At 39.2% G+C, this 19894-nt stretch overlaps 2 protein-coding genes across 4 annotated transcripts in view; both read left to right on the top strand.

Moving 5' to 3' along the window:
* LOC113015061 (uncharacterized) overlaps positions 1-11456 on the top strand; it is a 20610-nt gene extending 9154 nt beyond the window's left edge. The window contains exons 2-6 of one of the 2 annotated variants that reach the window (XM_026156973.2): positions 232-1521; positions 5600-6362; positions 6824-7071; positions 8742-8921; positions 10533-11456. In XM_026156973.2, the coding sequence (XP_026012758.2) occupies positions 691-1521; positions 5600-6362; positions 6824-7071; positions 8742-8921; positions 10533-10742 (2232 nt within the window). In that variant the 5' untranslated portion in view covers positions 232-690 and the 3' untranslated portion in view covers positions 10743-11456. The remainder of the gene's footprint in view (positions 1-231; positions 1522-5599; positions 6363-6823; positions 7072-8741; positions 8922-10532) is intronic. The other variant, XM_026156974.2, reaches the window with a different exon arrangement.
* LOC113014502 (C-type lectin domain family 6 member A-like) lies at positions 11457-19894 on the top strand. Of its 2 annotated transcripts, XM_080296370.1 has the most exons (6): positions 11457-14192; positions 14952-15032; positions 16501-16665; positions 17767-17918; positions 18392-18516; positions 19695-19894. In XM_080296370.1, the coding sequence occupies exons 1-6, from the start codon at positions 13958-13960 to the stop codon at positions 19849-19851; spliced, it is 915 nt and encodes a 304-aa protein (XP_080152496.1). In that variant the 5' UTR covers positions 11457-13957; the 3' UTR covers positions 19852-19894. The 2 variants fall into 2 exon arrangements, with proteins under 2 accessions (XP_080152496.1, XP_080152497.1); XM_080296371.1 differs by lacking the exon at positions 14952-15032.

Genomic DNA, 19894 nt, shown 5'->3' with positions numbered 1-19894 from the left:
GCTTTGTCTCACTTTGCCTCTTGACAGTCTTACTTTTTCCTCAACCTGTAGCTTTTTGGGTTTGTTGTTGTTGTTGTTTTCCAGTTGGCTGAATCATATATTGATTGCACTGTAAATAATACTTAAAACCATGAGTGGAGATGATCAAAGCTTGAGCTAGCTGTTTGTTTCCATTATGTCTCTCTTCTTCTTGACTTGTTTTGTTGATGTCTTGTTTTCTCTGTCTCCCAGTAGGTAATGGCAATGTGATGGATAGTTAGAAGCCAAAGTTAAAAGGATTATTCCTGGCCATCGAACACAGAAGGTCTTTGAAGCCAGAAGAAATCACCTGTCTGGCGATGCCCCAGCACCTCATCTCAGACAAAGTGGATGAATCTATCAGCTGAACTTTCTCAACCTGTTAACTTACCATGGTGCCAAGAAAGCTTGCGTGATTCTAAAAGGTGTTCTTGAAGACAAGCAGCTGGAGTTTAACAGTCCCCTTTGTTCCCAATGTTCCCAGTGTTTTTAGAGCCCTTCCTTGGAGTTTCTGTCACTTATCCTCTAAAGGGAATTTATTTTGTTGACATGATTAGCACCAACACCTCTCAATCAGAAGCAAATGATTTCCATTGATGGTGTTTGTCCCCACAAAACTAAAGCCTTTGAAGACTGTCAATTTCCGAGGAATAATTTGGACTCTGACCAGATATGGCCAGAGACGTCCGTCCTCTGAGCCAAATGCCTTTGTCTACAAAGCACGTGCAACGGGTGGGAGCTACTCTGGGGCTTGTCCTCCCTTTCATCCCCCTACGATCTCTTATTTTCTATTACTTCCTTTCATGTGCAGCAGCAGCAGGTAGTTTACCTGGCATAGAATATGATTATGGCATTAGCCCCAAATTTGTTTGTACTCCCATTCCCCCAGAAGCAGATCCCAGCTGCTTCTCGCCACCCAATGTGCCCCATGGACCAAGCAGTAACAGCCATAGCAGTGACCACAATGGCGGGAGCAGGCGAGGCATGATGTCCGACGAGGCCAAAGCCACTATTCTGCACTTGCGTGAGAGCCTTGTGAGGCAGAAGGAAACCATCCTGGACCAGCGAGAGACAATCAGGGAGCTGAATGCTAAGCTCACCTTATGTGAGGGCTTTGGGGGTCACCACAGCACTGGTCACCATGACAGTCATCACGACAACCACCACGACAATCATCACGATAGCCATCACGATAGCCATCATGACAACCATCATGAAAACCATCATGAAAACCATCATGAAAACCATCATGATAACAACCATAACAACCATCACGGTACCCACCATGACGACCATCATGGACATCACGGCAGCCATCATGCATCATTGTCACTGCACCATGGGCCTTCAGGATATCACAGCAATGACCACCATTATTCCCACGGCAGCCACAGACTGGACCACAACAGGAAGGGCTCGTCATATAGCAAACACAGTTCCTTCTCTCCAGAACAGACTGGAAAAACCCTGCAGACACTAAAGGAGAGGCTGGAGAACTTGCAGGTAAGCATGAAAGATTATAGTTTGATCATTTTTTGTAGCGTACTCACTTAATAGCACTTAATAAAAAAAAATCACAACTGGATAAATGAACTCACTGCGCACTAGGACAGGTGACTGGGACCATGCAGTATCTTCAGTTTGATTTGTTTTGCAATTTTTAAAAGTGTCATGCTTTAAAAATTGCTGCACAATGACCTTTTTTTAAATTTCAAAGATGCATGAGAGCTACTTGCCAAAGTCTGAGCTGCATGGGAACATCCACTGAATATCTTCCTCAGTTATGCAGGAGAAATACTAAAAAGTATGAACCGAGTAATTAAACTGAGATTGCACTGCAATAAATTATGAGGGAAATGGCTGTTAAAATCTTAGCTTACCAAACGGTGACTTTACCGTGTGTGCCTGGACCTCTTCACTATTCCAAGCTTTCTGAGGGCAGAAACAATGCACAGCAATGAATAATCCACAGCATTGTTCATTGTTGTTGTTCATTGAAAGCCTTTTTGTATCAGTGGAGTTTGAGTGCTGTCATTGGTGAGCTTAGTATCTGTTTGTTAACAGTCTAGGGTCCCCATGTTTTAAAATATCACAATTTTGTGTGATGGTAGATACCAATAAGAGCTCGAGCTGCTTTAATCGTGGTAATTGTGGTCCGCGCCATTTGGGTGGAGTTGCGCTTTCTTAATGCTCTCATGTTATTTATGTATCTGTTTTACTATTTCTCTTTTAATTATTTATTCATTTATTTGTTTTTAATTGTAATTGTGTGTCAGGCACTTTGTGAGTGTGTATGTGTACTTTATAAACCTTACCTACTACACTTTTTGCACAAAGAAAATTCAAATTGTCTATAATGTGTCTGCAAAGAAAAGCTGCAGACAAGCAGAAGTCTATTAAAGGTTTGACTTAATTGGGGTCACGTCTTACGTCACTGAGAGTCACATGCTCAGTCACCGAATCAGCTGCCTTTGTTATCTGCTGCCAAAACGAGGGATATGTTTCATTAGGACATAGTAACCTGAAGGTTATTCTATGGATGTTGTACATTTTACTGCATCATAGTTAATGCATATTCTCAGGACTAAATCATTAATTTTTTAATTTATGTTTTTGTAATAATTTGGGGGAAATTAAAAAAAATAGCATTCAGAAGTTGTGGGCAATCTGTCTCACACACTCATCACAAACCACCCACCAGTCACTATGAAACACGTACCACCCACAATGCTAATATGAAAGCTGCTTGACTATTGTCTCAGAGTTAATGTCTCTGCATCGTTCTCTGTCTTTCTCCTGGATATCAGTGGCCAAGGTCGAGCTCAAAACAGGAAGAAGCTCTAAGTTGATTAGCTCTCACCCCTGATCTTAACCTCTGTGTGCCAGCAGGAGTAGGATAAGTTAAGCTCCCCTGGTGGAAAACAAGCAGTCTATAGTATTTAAACACCGACAGAATGACAAAGAGTTTAGATTAAAGAAAAATCTTTTTTCCCCAGTAATTCTTGTATACTGGTTTAGCTTTTTTGTGTTTGAACTTGTGTGTAATCTCTTGCCTTAAAGTAAATCACTACACACACGAACACACACAAACATATCACTTTCTCTCTAAAAACACTCTCTAAAATAATATATATTTATAATATAACTATATATTTAAAATGAATGTTTACCCTACACAGCTAATTACTAATCATTGTTATAATGAATTCATACCAAATGCAAATCAAAGTTTTGTCTTGTGGTTCTCACAAAAGTACAGTCATGCTGGAAACCCACGACTGTCTAACAGCCAGCAGGATGTGGAAGAGTGCAAATGAAAACTGCAATAAGGTTACAGGATCATATTTTCAAAACTTTCCATGAAGTCCTGCAATTTCCTTCACTGTTCTCCAAGCCATCTTTATTTCTTCTGTCACTATAAAATAAAAGAAACTGAATCATTCGGCTCCAGCTCCCCTCAAACAGCATCAGTTAGTTATTGACATAGAAAGTCAGTTATTTCAAAGACTTTCCAAAGCACACCGTTGCCTCACAGCAAGAAAGTCTAGGGTGCTAGGGTGTACCCCACCTCTCATCCAGCCGTCCAATGACTTTGATAAGGATAAGCAGCAGAGATGGATGGATGGATGGAATTCCTATTTAATAAGTCCTCCAACAAATTTTACATGGGTTTCCAGTATAATAGAACAGGAATGTCCAAACATGTATAACTTTCGACTGGGAGACTGGGTGTTGATCTACCCAAACCTACTACAATCACCATGGTGTCTATAATTTACTACGACAACTTTGGCTGGTAGAAAACAGACATAGAACAAAATACCCCAAGTACAATCAAAAGCTGAACAAGATAAAAAGGAACCAACTATCAGATTTGTTAACATTACAGCATGTAAAGCATATTAAAATTCACTCCCCATATAGCTGTCGTGAATGGGGAAAATTTCATACAGACCAATACTACTTTATTAACATATCAACCCCCTCACTGGGTTCAAACACCAAAAACTAATTTATAATGAGACCCTCTACAACATTAAACACATATTAGAACAACACCAAGAAAAATGATACAGGCACTTACTAAGACAAGGGCTAGAGGTCTCTTAAAATGAAAACATAACTCTGGTTCATATCAAGCGTTTGTGTTGTTTAAAAAGACAATAATGTTAAATTCATTAACATAAACTTACAAAGCAATAAACATCTTAATGATGTTTTTTACAGTTGTTATAATCCTTCCAGATTCCCAACTATTTAAGTGGTTTTGCTGTCTCACTTTGGTTATAGTTTCATTATTCTGATGTCGTAATGTGAGTCTTAAACCTGGCTGCCAACTGGCCTGTAAAAGCTTCATTATTAGTGTAGGTGGTCTCAGGTCATGCTGAGGGAAAGTGTTGCCAAAAATCCCTTTCGATCTCACTTGAAGGTGTGAGACAAAACAGAACTGGTGCCAGGATTTACCCTCAGCCTCTCCCTCTAACAGGATGTCTACACCACCAGCCTCTGGCCATGCACCGAAGGGCGCTAGCCAACCTCACTTTCAATTAGCTTCATCCTTCCTGACAAGGCTATTAATCGTGGCGTGTGCTGGCAGGGAACAAAGTCGGATTTGCTGGTGAGGAAGACGAGGATGAAGGAGGGAGAGGAAAAAAGAGGACAAGAAAACTTTTCCCCCTGCACTTTTAAATGTCATACTGAAGTTCCTCTTGTACTATTGTATTGATATAACCTTTGGTTCTTGTTTAAAGCATTAAAATGCAAAGTTGTTGTTGTAAAACTCTTATTACCAGCACTCACCTTTCTCCCCCTACAGTCCTTTTCTTTGACATCTTTTTTTATAGTTTTGCTAATAGACAAAACTGACAAGGAGTCACAATCATGCAGTTAAAGTCAGTATCTTTCTCCAGTAATGAGTTTGAAATAGCCTTGTCTTGAAATCAGTGCCTTACTTAAATAGATTTTTGGAATGTTTCAAATGAGGTCTGTGGTTAACGCAAGTCCTACACATGTTTTCACATTTTGTTTTAAAATATGAAACTGAATACCCAAATACCTGCTTCAGGAAACCCAAGTTCTTCAGGGACATTAAATGTCATGATGCCACACATAGGAGCTTTGTGGTGGGAACATTAAAGTCATACTACCATAGTTCATTTTACTATAAAGGTACTTAATCTTTCAAAAATCCTAAAGGGTCCTTAGATTTGTGATGATTATACTAGTTATCAAAACACCTACATATTCTAAATTTCTATTTTTGAGACCTTTTTTCAGCAATAATCCAAAATCCCATTCTCTTTATTCAAGTGAGCCGGGTCAGTGCTGACATCATTTTTGCCCTGCACAAATCGCTGAGACGCTCTATGAAGATTCCCCACAATGTCAGCAGGACCTGTTGAACTCTGTTGCTATTGCTGTGGTTTAAATAGAAGAAATTGTTACTACATTGATGGGGATTATCAGTTTTAAGTACACAAGGTATAGCAGAACCTGATTGGATTGATGTTTTCACTCTGTGGAGGTAATAGATCATTTATAGGTAGGTATAGTTATTAAGCACTATTTTCTTTGTCTACAGGCCAGGAACTCCTCCAGCTCCTATTCCAGCTCCCTGAGAGAACTTCTGCAGAGGAAGATCAATGCTTTAGAGGAACAGCTACACAGGTACTACAGAGATCACCATGACTATGGTCACCATAATGACCACCATGGAGATCATCATGATGACCATCATGGCAACAGCCACCATGATAGCCATCATGATGGCCACCATGGCAATAGCCATCATGATGACCACCACGATGACCACCACGATGACCACCATGATGACCACCATGATGACCATCATGATGACCACCATGATGACCATCATGAGGACCACCATGAGGACCACCACAATACCCATCACAGCAACCACCAGAATAGGCATTGGTACAACCGCCACACTGGACACCATAATCGCCATCGTGATCACCATCGTGACCACCACTATGATGGGCACCATGGTCGGCATTATAATCATTTCAGCAGCCACCATAATGACCATCATGACGATCATCACGATGATCACTATGGTCATCATGATGACAGTCATCACAGAGATCACGATTACCACCATCGACCTGGATACCATGACAACCACCATGATGATCATCATGACAACCACGATGATCACCATGACACCCATCATGGCAATGACCACCACGATGACCACCACCATGACAATGATCATCACCCGCGACGGCTTCCTTACACCAGTAAAGAAACGAGTCTGAGGGGCACTGGACACAGCAAGCTGGAAACAGTACTAAGCCAACTGCACCACAGCAGCACTGACCATGGTAAACATACATGCACGCACAGACATAGCTACACACACTCATGATTTATTTTAGGGATGAATTTGAATTCTCATTTATTATTTAATAATTACAGAATATCTTTGTACCTACTATTATCCGGCTTTTATTGGAGGTTGCCCTATAAAAAAAAACTCCATTAGTTAGGTTGCTGTGGTTGGTGCTAGTAGATTATTATGACCCATAATTACCTCATTTATATGATGAATGATGAAAGCAAGCACAGAGCATTGTTTTGCCTGTAATAATTATATTGATATCATGTAGATAGAGAATATCTCCATAATAATTGGGTCAGAAAAAGGAACAATTCAAGAAAAAGAAAAAAATAACTTGTTTGTTTCTAATGCATATAGAAAATAGTCTAACAAAAGTCTTTGACAGCAGTATTTGTTGATCACAAATGAATAACATGACTCTAAATTTATTCTCCATCTCACCAGGGAACCAAAAGCTAAAGAGTCCCACTGCCTTCCTGTTAGACTTCCCCATGAGGACTAACTACATGTATGGCAGGATGAGGCGGTCAGTGGTGACGGAGATCTTTGCCTTGACCATCTGCCTGTGGCTGAAGGCAGGTGCAGGTCCTGGTCTTGGCACTCCCTTCTCCTACTCGGTGCCCGGGCAAGCTAATGAGCTGGTACTAATTGAATGGGGCAGCAATCCCATGGAGCTGCTAATTAATGACAAGGTAAAGCCTGTCACCATGTCATGTCACAGTGATTTATGATCTAAATGTTGATGAATCTGGACACAAAAGCTAGTTCTGAAGCTCAGCCTATAGTGCAAAGGTTTATGGGATCTTTTTACCAGTCACTAAATAATTTATCACTGTAAGAAAATACTTGCACATCAATGTGAAGAATCTCTAGGCAAGTCAGAAGATGTTTGGTCCCAGAAGCTATCTGGTTTCCTGTTTGTAGACCACATACAATCCAGGTTATCCTGACTAATCAAAGTCTAGCAGGGTCGGGTTGTATAAACTGCTTGTGGTGAGCAAAAGAAGGACTTTATCTGCTAATGTGTGATGATGATTTAGAACTAGCTCACGTTTCACTGCATCAAAGAGTAACAAGGTATAAGTTCAGCATTACTCCACACTAGTTTGGCTGTACCAAAGTAGAGAAAAGAATATACTTTCACCAACATGACCAGTGTTACTGACAGCTAGTAGTACCGTACCACCAAGAAATAAGAGTCAGAGCAAGATGATAATCTGCCAAATTTACTCGGGTGTGAATATTTTTCTCAACTAGCCAAAAACTTCTCTAGTAAAGACTCCAGAGCAATGTAAATGATATATATAATATTGTCATCTCATGTCACAATCACATACTCAAATTCATACACAAAAACTATAGAGCTCATTTACTGGTTGTTCCTTTTAACAGTGATTAGCATTTTGAATATCTGCTGTAATTTATGTATTTATTATTTAGTTTTACTAAAACAGTCTTCTTAAAATGTATAATATCCTCAAACTTCATTGGCATAATATACATTGATTTTGACTTTTTAAACATTTTTATATTTATTTTGGTTGTTTTCACTTGTAACAAATTGTTCACATTTTGGTACTTCTCTGTATACTTCTAATGCAGATTAGACATATATAACGAGCCCCTGCAATTGTCTTTCGGTTGTTTCTCCTAGAAAAAGATTGCAGATGTCTCAGTTCAAATGACAGTAATCAGACAGTAACCCAGTCAGACTGCTGACAAACAAATAATTCAATTAGTCAATTAGCTTCCTAATCTTTAATTCTCCCCTAAACGGAAGACAGATGTTTGTCTATTTCCCTTCTGTGCCCCAGTACTTCGTGCAGTGAGCTCAACAAACAAACGAACAACACAATAATCTGATTATTGTAATTGATTGGCCTAATTGTCTGTAGCACAGACAATACCAGGAGGGATAAACTGACGTGTTTGTTGTCTGTGAGTCACACACTTGGCAGTTATCAAACTGATCATTGACACAGTTCAATGATCTCAGAATGTAGATTAATCTAAGAGTTTAATTACTTTTCTACAATGTTTTATGAGGATGAAATGAGAGAAGATTCACACGTTGTATTAATCCACTTTCCCGACAATCGATAACAGTTGCAGATAAGGCTTGCTACTGTGTGAATACTCGTGCAAAATTAATGGCAGGCTATCAGTCTTTTTTTCTTTTTACTCCATCAACATGATAACATCTCACATCATTTAAGGCTTGATCAGGTGTAAACCGTGCCATCGCGACCCTTGGATAATCTTTTACTTGAAGGTTATGAGACGTTTTTCCAAATAAAAATTAAAAAATAAGTAAATAAATAAATAAAATCTCTTTTTTTTGTCTCTCCACCTGGTTCTTTAGGCGGCGACTTTGCCCATAACTATGACAGATGAAAAGTGGCATCACGTGTGCGTGACGTGGTCCACACGTGATGGTGTCTGGGAGGCCTACCAGGATGGAGCGAAGAAAGGCACAGGGCAGAACCTGTCAGCCTGGCACCCAATCAAACCAGGAGGGATTTTCATCCTTGGTCAGGAGCAGGTATGACACACAACATGCCTTCTGACTGTGGGATAATAATGTTACATACAGACTATGTCAGCAGATATAGGTATGCCAATTCATTTTATACCCCAATGTTTGCTATAAGAGGTTTTAAATTGAGTAAATACAAAGTCAAATGTGTGGGTCATTATTTATTTAATAAAAACTAAACCAAAGCATCTTGTAGAACCAGCATTAGTGGCAGTAACTTCATGTAAAATTATCTGTTTGACTCTTAGAGGAATTCGTTTATGCACAGCTGCCTTAACCACCACAGCATTTTAATGAAACTGAGGTGTGGATTTTAACTGGGCTTTTGTAATTCTGCATTGTATTGCATTCAATGCATTCAATGCATTCTTGTCTTTTTCAGCCATACTGTTGTAGATTTGCTTTCATTCTCTGAATCATTGTCATGTTGCACGAGCAGGTGTCAGCCAAGCTTTAGCTGTTGAAAAGATGGCCTCATATTAGACACTTTGGTATACAGAGAAGTTCAAGGTTAATTCAATGACTGCAAAGTGCCTGTGTCCTGTGGCTGCAACACAAGTCCAAATCCTCACCCCTCCACCACCGTGCTTGACAGTGTATTAGACGTATGTGTTGATAAGCAGTGATTGGTTTCTGCATATAGACATTCCCACTTTGGTTTCATCTGTCCAAAGGACATTGTTGCAGTTGTCTTGTGGTTTGTTTTTTAACTTACTTGCAAGCTTAAGCTTTTAACATTTAACATGCTAAGTGAGGCCTCTACAGTCTTCAGATGAGGTTTTCGTTTTTTGTGCATTTTCTCTGAGCACTTCATGGCCTCCATTCCTGTGAAGATTGGCAGCTGCTTTCCACTTGTGAATAATCTGTCTAACAGTAGAATGATGGACTTGAACTTGTTTCAGAAATGGCCTTATAATCCTTTCCAGACTGATGGGCAGGAACAAGTGTTTCTGATCATTGATCATATGTTTTGTTCTTGGCATTGTGTTACACTTCCTGACCTGAAAAATGCTAAAGCTTCTGCTTCTATAGATTACCAGCACCTGGCTCCTACTTTCCTTTTTAATTCGTATCAATACTGCTGCTGCATTGTGATTTAATTTTTGTTAAATAATGATATGATCTAATATGTCATGTTTGGTAGTTCATCTGTTATATCTATCTCATTTAAGACTGGCTAAGGACCAGATTATTTTATGGCATCTGGATATGTTAAACCTTGGACTTGTAAGAGGGTCTCTTTACTGTGACTGATAGTCTGTCTGTAGTGTGGAGAGCTGAGCTTGTAAGGCCAAACGTTGTCAGTTTTAATTTTTTAAATTTTTTTGAAACAGCTGACTTTGTATAGTGCCTTTCAGTAGATATAAACATATGCACTGAATCTTTATCGTCTAAATGATGTTGGTCATTAGAAAGAAAGCAGGGTTAAGACATTCTAGTATTGGCTTCATTTTTAGGGCCTCGGCTTTACTGATGAAACAAATCAAATTTGTGTCAAACTAAAAATGTCATTTTTACCAGTTTCATATCTTATAGAACAACTTTCTAATCCCTAGAAGGTAGTAACATTTTAAATATCAGCTCTACATTTTGACACATTTGCTTCTCCCTCCACAGGACACAATGGGAGGCCGCTTTGACGTCACTCAGTCTTTTGTGGGAGAGCTGTCAGACCTCCAGTTCTGGTCCAGAGTGTTGACATCCAGTGAGATTTACAGCCAAGCAACCTGTGGCGGCCACCTTGTTGGTGATGTCATGTCATGGTCGGAGGAGTCGGTTGAGCTCCACGGAGGCCTCACTGAGCTTTCTTTTGATCCCTGCCACTAAAGATGGACGCTGACCCCAGGGCTGTAGGATTATCCTTTTCTAGTAATTGATAACATGGTTGTGTCAAAAATGGCTGACAAGTGGAAATACATTATTTGATCATTGGTCAACCATAAAGCGATCGTTTCTTTCATTTCTTCTTCCATCATGTTGGCTGCAGGACTTTAATAGCACAAGCTCAGCTGTGGGCCACGAGCAGTGTGAGGACTTTGGTTGTTTGGTTTTTTTTGTATTTTTCCATTCCTGCCGGATCCTTCTGCCTTCTCCACCTACACCCTCACTTCCTCGCTCGAACGCTCCCAGCAGGACACCTTTGAAGGCTCCAAAGAGTGCAGGGCTTTGGATTTACTGGCTGCACGCTCATGACTGCAGCACCTCTAAGAGATCCAACACACATAATAGGATTTCTTTCAATTGGAACAGGCCCAAAGGTTGCTGGTTTACCATTAACTGCCCTGCGCTAGCTTGTTCTGTGCGGTTTATGAGCAACATAGACATTACAGAAGGTGAAAGAGATGCTAAACGAAGCCACATAGAAACCTGAGTGAGGACTTGTGCGTGCTGCTAAAGAACCGATAGAAAGGTTGCAGTACACAGCAGGGAAAAGCACTGCATACTGATGGTTGTTTTGCACATTGAGATTTTGGCAGACTATTCTTTTTGTATTAGTATTTCATATTGAAAACTCTAAAAATATGTGGGGGGGGGGGGGGGGGGGGGTTTGTAGAATTAACTATAACATGCTTTTGTGTGGCTTTACAATGTGAGTACATGTTCAGAACAGTAAATCGTGCATTTTGTCAATGCAGGACTGAAAATGTTTTAACCTTTGGTTTTTCTTCTGTCTGTAAATGAATCATTGTGAAAGGTTTGTTACATAAGAGCAAAACAGCTCAATGTCAGACACGACACATTACAGCCACGAGCCACCTGACTGCATCAATTCAGGTTAACAACGTGTCACCGCGCTAATGCTGATGTCTCCTTGGGCAACCACTGGCTTACAGTGGGATTTACCTGTGAACAACTGATCTGATCCTGCTTATTTCCGACAAGCTCAAACCGCATGGCAGAGTCAGACACACAGAAGCTAAACCTGTAAAAAGACATTGTTGATCTCGTGTTAATCATTTGTAGCTGCACTTTCATTGTTTTATAACAAGAGTTTGGGTTTTTTGTACATGTGAATCAAATATGAAAGTATTTATTATGATTGTTCTCTGGTTGTAAGCAACTTTTACTTAACCCTGTGTTTATTTGTAAAGCTCATCTTTTGAAATAAACTGTTAGATATTTGCTAATTAGAGCCCTTCTGAATTAAACTCACGTATCCTCCAATGAATTTAATTCAGCAGAATCAGTCGCCTCAAAGAGCTTTATATATAGGTAAAGTAGATATTTTCAAATTATCTTAATCCAAACCAAAAAAAAAAATTCTCCAAATTTTCTCCATATGTTCATATGTTTCTACACACATCTATATATGATGTGACATATATATATATATATGATGTGCTTCTTTTGTCTGTGCTCCTATACTTCACATTTATACCTCCTTCTTCCAATACAAAAATGTGTAGTTTGTAAGCTAAACTTTAAAATGCATTATTAACATAAATACTTGCTTATCCTCACCTTCAGTGCACATTTTAATAGTTTTTTTGGTTTCTTTATTTTTTCTTTAAATTTGTTTTTTGTCTTTTGCTGTAAATATGCTGAGTATAATATTGTATTCAATCCACTACCCCTTCCCACACGTGTAAGCCAAAAACTACAGTATAAACTGAAATGTAAAACTTGAAAAAGAAGAGAAATGCTCTATAAATGCTGTCAAATATTTGTAAATATTTCAGTATTTTGAATAAAACTATTATTACTATTGGGTAGTATTATTATATTATTATTACTTCTACTGTATGCATACAGTATTTTATGGGACTTAAATCGCTCATTAGTGGGAGCAGACTTATATCTCTGCACAGATCACTTCATCTCACACACTTTTTTGTGTGTATGACTGAAGAAGACAATGACCTATGTGTTCTGACACACACGCTGCACATACAATCACACGCTGGTCATGATTGCTGCTTGTGCGTGTTAAATAATTATGCAGATAGACATAAATGCAGGCAGGTGACAAATTTAAGGGAAAATCTGAACCCCTGTTGTTCTGTGGGAGGCAGCTTTAATTGTTTGTTTGTACAGATTTCAGTGCAGTAGTGGTTCTCAAACTATATAGTGGGCCCTCTGGTGGGGCTTAAAGTCAGTGCAAGGAAGTGTTACCAACCAACCAGGGGAAAATATATAGAGAAACTAATCAGAATTTAAGAAAAATGAACAGGAAAATCTTTCTAAAAGGAATCTTGGTTGGTCATTACTGTTAATGATTCATAATAGGTATAAATGTGAGCATGAAGGATTGCCTGTGTGTGTGTTAGACAGGAAAGGATGTATCTGGATGTACCCAGCCTCTCTCCTCATGACAGAAGGCAAAGGCTCCAGCCCCTGGGAACTGGATAAGCTGCTAAGAAAATGGTTCTTTTAGAAGAAAGTGCCACTGCAGATCACACACAGTTGTTCTGACTGATCACCTTAATTCTAAACATTTTTACCCTGATGGGAACGCTCTCTTTGGAGATTCCTCCATCCATTATAAACACATGAATGTTTTCACCAGGATGACAGTTGTGTAAAGCATATGGCCTCTGCAGTGCAAAATGTTGGGTAGACATGTTTAACAGCTTATATGTTTATACTGTGAAGGAATAGCATTTAACCCTCATCCATAAACCTGAAAAACAAATGCCAAAGAGTACAGAAGCTATTCTAGCAGTAGGCGGTGGCCTAATATCTTAACAACGCACTTTAGTTCATTTTTTTTCCTTTAATATGTCACCCATGCATACATTGAAATGTGTATGTATCTATTTCCCCCTTTTTTAGAGGTCAATGCCATTTTCAGGTATAAAGAAGGCTCGATTGTAACTTTGAAGGGGTGAATCTGGTCTGGCAGCAAACATTTTCCATGGGTGTCCCTAACAGGGTGATATGTGCAGTTATTTGGTAGGTAAACTAACTGTATGTTGATTTGAACACACACTAATGGAGAAATAAAGAATGACTTTGACTCTTCCTCTAACAGACTTGTTTGGTTATCAGACCCAGCTCTGCTTTGCATACGGCTGCAGGGGAGTCAGTATTTTAATATTCATATGAGATACTGGACATCATTCCACACCAATCCCTCAACAGAGGAACGCTGGGCTGTTCGTTGGTACCTGCTGCTGGAACACAAAGGATTGTTGGTGACTGAAAAGTTATGCATCCATGCTGTAATAACTCAAGAAAAATCCTGTGCTGATTCTCTGCTGGATGAGACCATGGGAGTGAATAATGGATCGACTCTGCTTGAAGAAGAAAAAAAGCTGGAAGCATCCACAGACAGAAGTAATTAGCTTTTCTTTTTATAAAGTATTTCAATTGGTTTTATTTATTTATTTAGTATTAGTCATTTCTTAGCCTGTTTAACACTAAATTCAATTGCATGCATGGGTCGAGTGGGTTTAAGAAGAACACTGTTGAGGTGTGCTCATTATCATGTTAGCTAATGATTTAATTAATGAGCTCATTCTGCTTTGAAGAAGCAGAGATGACAACAATAGTGACTGCAACATAATAAAAATGTTCCCACTCATCCACGGTGGTGTCTGCTTGATTTTTATTTTTTAGCTTTACAGTTGCCTCGTCCTTTACATTAGAGTGAATTTTATTTTCTGGGTTTGTAATATAGATTTTGAAAATGCAACATTAACAATATTTCTTTTCAGAAACAATCTACAGACTTGGGATCAGAGAGATGTTTGAAGTCTTGGTGGCAGATTTCATCAAATTAGAGCTAAATCTATCAATTCATTGATCTGCCTGTGTCTGATGCAACCCATACTCATCAACCATGCAGGGCAACAAGTCTGCTATGTCTTAAAGCCATCATCCAAATAAAGCAGCCCAAAGCAACAACACAACACAAAAAGAGATGCTGTATTTCAACAGGAATATTCTGCTGGCCTGTTGGACTGCTTTGGGTGAAATGGTCTTTTATGAAATTCCCAGGCTTGCCAAAGTCTCCTCCTGCTGAAATGTAAAAAAGGTCTATAAATGTTTAAGTGTTTTTCTTTTTTCCCTTTGTTGTTGTGTCGGCTCTCTCAGGTCACTACAGACAGCTGGCTCATTACTTCTGTCTGCTCTGCTTTCTACTGACCATCATCATTCTGCTCCAGACTCTCTGCTGTGAGTGCCTCTTTGCATCTATAAAACTCACTGACCAATGGGAACGGGTTACTGAAAAAAGGAGAAGGAGATAATGTGCTGATATACATATAAGACCTTAACTGATATTTTGAATATTTTCAAATAATTTACAAAAATTTACAAAGTTGAGTTTATCTCTACACCGCACCTGCCTGTACATGGCATTTACTTTAGTCTGTGTTGAACCTACAGCTCAGTGGTGCCTGAGATACTGCCTATCCTCGCCGGCCAAATCCTATACTCAAAGGTTTAAAGAAAATAAAGACAGAAAGAGTGGATTTCATTAGTGAAGTAACACACATCATGTTGGATAAAAACGTAGGGCCTTGTTTGAGAGTGAGTGTAATAGATCCTTGCTAATAGTGGAGCTCAGAATAATATGATTTTTAAAGTTCTCCAAGCGAATGCTAACAGCATAGCGAAATTTGGCTGTGTTGTTATGTAGAGTGGACCCGCTTCACACTGGCAAATGTAACTTGTTGCCCAGGTGTTTCCTTTTGCATCGATTGCGCTCACACAAAGGCGTTGTGTGTAACTAGCCTTCTTTCTTTCACTCTTTCCATCTGCTGATACACAGATGTCGAGGTGTGCTGGCTGCCACACAAAAACGGCTCATCTAAACGAAAACAAAGACGCATATATTACTTACAGCAGCGTGAAAAGCTTTGAACCACTGGTTGGCTTCAAAATGAACACAGGACCAGAAAATAACTGCAGCTGTTCAGAGAAAACGCAGTGAAGAGGAGCCTCAAAACAACAGTCACCACTCAAGAGATTGCAGGTGTGAAAATGTCACAATTCACACAAGATTCAGGCGGCAGAATGACACTAAATAGACTTTTTAAATATTTTTGTTTTGTTAAATGTCTGAAGGAGAGGTCAGAGGTCAAATGTGGCATGACATTTAAAATCTAAACTTTTTGAGTAATTGTTTTTACAGACAGAATGATACTAAATATCAAAAACAGTTTGAGGTTTTATTATCAAATGTTACCAGGAGTCTCAAATTTTATGTCATTGGCGTATTTTTGTGAACTTTAAATGCCTAAAGGGACAAAAATAAATAAATACATTTTCTTCTACTGCTAACCTGCCTTTGGAGAGCACTGCATTAGTATACAGCGTACATATGGAGGTACTGCAGGAAGATTTTACCATGATTCTGGTGTTTCAACAAAAAGCAGGACGAGTCTTTTGTCATTTTGTCGAGAAATAAATCCGTCGGTCTCTGCGTCTTATTTTAGAATAAATTCTGTTACGCGATGGCTTGCAGAGAGGATTAACTCTGTTCTTTTTGAATCATCCCTTTTTTCACCTCTGTCAGTCTGCTTTGCTTTCTGTCTGACACTGCTCTATTATCCCGTATCCATGGTAACGGGTGATGAGACATTGTGTATGCAATCTTCTGACACTGTGCTGCGTGTGTTGTGTGTGTTTGATACCACAGTGGTTCAGCTCACACTGGTGTCTCAGTCCCAGTCGGCCCTGCAGGAAAACAAACTGAGAGGTTTGAGAATCGGGCTGGAGAAGCTCAACCAGTCATATCAGCTCCTGTTCTCCCAGTACCCTGCTCTAAACCAGTACTGCCCGATCAGCAACGCTACCACTGGTGGTGAGTCTGGGTGCTTTTTTATTCAGAGCTACAAGTGTTAAGAGAAAATCCAGAGAAAAAAATCATTTTTTACACCCATAAAAATCACAACTTTTCGAAGATGTTCCTGTGACAGTTCCTCGTACACACTGTGTCTGTTTTCAGGCATTTCTATGGCCAGACTTCAAAACTGACGCATCAGTGGATAACTGGGTGGTTTTAGTGTAAAGGTTTACCTGAGGCTTGGCTCTAATTATAAGGCTGTAACAGAAAGGTAAAGAAGCTAATGAATCCCTTATATAAAGGTCGAGTATTTAACCACAGACGAGTTTGTGAGAGAGAAATGTCAGTTTCAGTTTGGTCATTTTTCTTTCAACCACATAATGTCCCAGTCACGCTGCCAAACAAGCGGCAGATTAAATATAGACAACTGTTTACAAAAAACCCATTTAACAAAGAAGCTCTGATTTCCATTATGCTGTGAAAAAGACAAACAACTCGAGCGTGATTCAGATTCAGATAACAGATCCACTTTGAGCTTTTGTGTCATATTACATATGACGAGTTTCCAGTATGTTAGATAAACTGATTTAAACCAGTGAAACTGGATGTGTAATATTAGTCTGTTTGTTTTCAGTCTGTAATCAGTGATATAAATAAAGTAGAAAACATATTTATACCACTTACTTATGACACAACATAAAAACACACTACCATAAAACTATTACAGGCTTTTCAGAATGAAACCTGACATTAACACCTTCAGACTGTCGGGCTGTAGTAACTTTTAAATGGTTGTAGCTAATACACAATCCAAATTTAAGTCTTGCTTGTGGAGCACTGTATTGTTGTTTAATCATTTACACACTCAAAATGCAGTTTGTTGAAAAATATGTCATGATTTCAGTGCTGTTGTAGGATTATTTCATACTGAGAACAGTAATACTGTACTGAGATGTACAGGATGCTAGAAAATTTCAAATCACTGCTGAAACTTACCCTGGCTTGACATTTAAGGTCTTTTGAAGCTTAAAGTAGATTTAAACAAACTTTGAGGGGTGAGTAATCTGAGCCACATCTTTTACCTATTCTTTATTATTATTATTATTATTGTTCACTCAGAAAGAGAGTGCAGCCTATGCTTACCTGGCTGGACGCCTCAGGGACAGAAATGTTTCCTCTTCAGCCAGGACAGAGCTGACTGGATCAGTAGTCAGTACCACTGCATGGCACTGGGGGGCGTCATGGCTATAATAAGGACGGAAGAGGAGCAGGTGAATGCACACACACACACACACACACACTACTCTGTCCACCTGCTCTGTCCTGTCATTTCCAGTTTATATTTATTCATCAAGCACATAATAAATATTAAATTAGCTTTGCTGGAACCCTTCTCCTCTCACAAATCTTCTTCCCTGCATTAATGACATATTCAGTCTCTGTCCAGTTGTAAATATTTGACATGCCCTTCCTGATATGTCCTACCTTTTGGACACACTATTTGACATACAGATTCATACCACCAGGAAGAGAAGTTAAGAATAGATTTAAGGCCTCTATGAAATATGGAGACGTCTGCAGGAGCGGCCAGTGCTTGAGGTCAAATGAGGTTTTGTGTTTCGCTCTTTTACTGTACATGTGAGACAGTTTGTGTTCTTGATTGATCAACAGTAAAGAGAATGTTCTTAAGGAATGAAATTAAGGCTTCTCTCTGCAAAATGGTAACGTTTGACATGTTTTTCAGGAGTTCCTGTGGGAGAAGACCCAGAGTCTGAGTCAGGGGGACTCATACTGGGTAGGCCTGAGGAGCAGCGGCGCTGACGGCGGCTGGCAGTGGAGCGATGGCTCACTGCTGGAGAAGGGACCACAGTGAGTATGATGACAGGCATGAGGAAGAGGAGGAGGTGGTGCAGGACAAACAGGGCTCAGAAGGTGAAGAGCAAGTATGTGCTGATCTCTCCTCCTTAAGTTTGTCTCAGGCTGAGGACATTTTGCCAGATCAGCTGTCAGGACACAAAACTATGAGAGGACTAGATATTAAAAATGTATGTGTCCCTGTTCATAGTCAAACATTCCTCATGGTCTAAATGTAAAAATACATTCACATTAATTACACCGAGCCACTTTAATGTCATCTGTCATTTGCTGCGCTTGTTTGGAGCTGGTTTCATTGGTGCAGTTTTCACCATCTCATTCTGCCACATTCCTTTAACCTGTTATCTCCCATTTGGGATTTAAGAAGACAATAACTACTTTATCCAATAATTTGTCTGTTATTTTTCAAAAGCAGTTGAAATAATAATAATATTAGTAATAGCAATGTTAGCAATATTCATAGCAATTGTAAGAATAGTAGTATTAATATATATATAATAATAATATTAATAGTGCTATTAATAATAACATAACAGGTGCATTTAAACAATTGAGAATCAACAATGATGAACAGAATTTAAGTAAAATGCTCAAATTAAAGAGCAGATAATAAACAATAATGGAATATGAGTTTGATCTTAATTTTAAAGATGACAACACAATCAAATAACATTTAGTAGTTAATTATAAGAAGCATAAGATTTAAGTAGCAGTAAAATATTTGTTGGAATCAAATATTATCACATTTTTCCCTTCCTGTTTGTATATACTATTTAAACTGATCAGCCACAATATTAAAACTACCTGATGAATATTATTACAATATCTTTGTGTTGTGGTTCCCCACACTGGGGGATAAGATCCTCTGAGGCTTTCTTTGTGTGGCACATACTGAGCATACCCGATCAGAACTCTGGAATCTGGAGGTCTTGGTCTTGAATTCAGTAAAACACAACATTGTAGTGAGATTACAAAAGGTAATCACACATCAGTAATTGTGGATTATGTATAAGTGAGATTTGCAAAGCAGCTGAGAATTTCACCTAACCACGGTGTCTTCCCACTGTGGATTTACTGTGAGGGGATTAAAACACTGTGGGAGTTTTATTATGAACATTATCATATGTCAGAGAATCGGTTGCCACGGTAACAGAATAAAGTGTGTGTTGCAGGTTTTGGGCACGCGACCCGGATAACGCGGGTGAAAGCAGTGTGGATCTGTGTGGTCGACTCACCCCGAGGGTCGTGTACAGCAGGAGCTGGTTCACTTTCAGATGCTCCAACAAGCTGCGGACGATCTGTGAGAGGAGGCAAGCTTCTCTGACCTGACACCAAAATAGCTTTATAGCAAATAAACATTTTAATGAAGAAA

This window comes from Astatotilapia calliptera, chromosome 22 (genome assembly GCF_964374335.1).
Source record: "Astatotilapia calliptera chromosome 22, fAstCal68.1, whole genome shotgun sequence".
Lineage (NCBI taxonomy): Eukaryota > Metazoa > Chordata > Actinopteri > Cichliformes > Cichlidae > Astatotilapia > Astatotilapia calliptera.
This window is presented reverse-complemented; position numbering and strand designations above follow the sequence as displayed.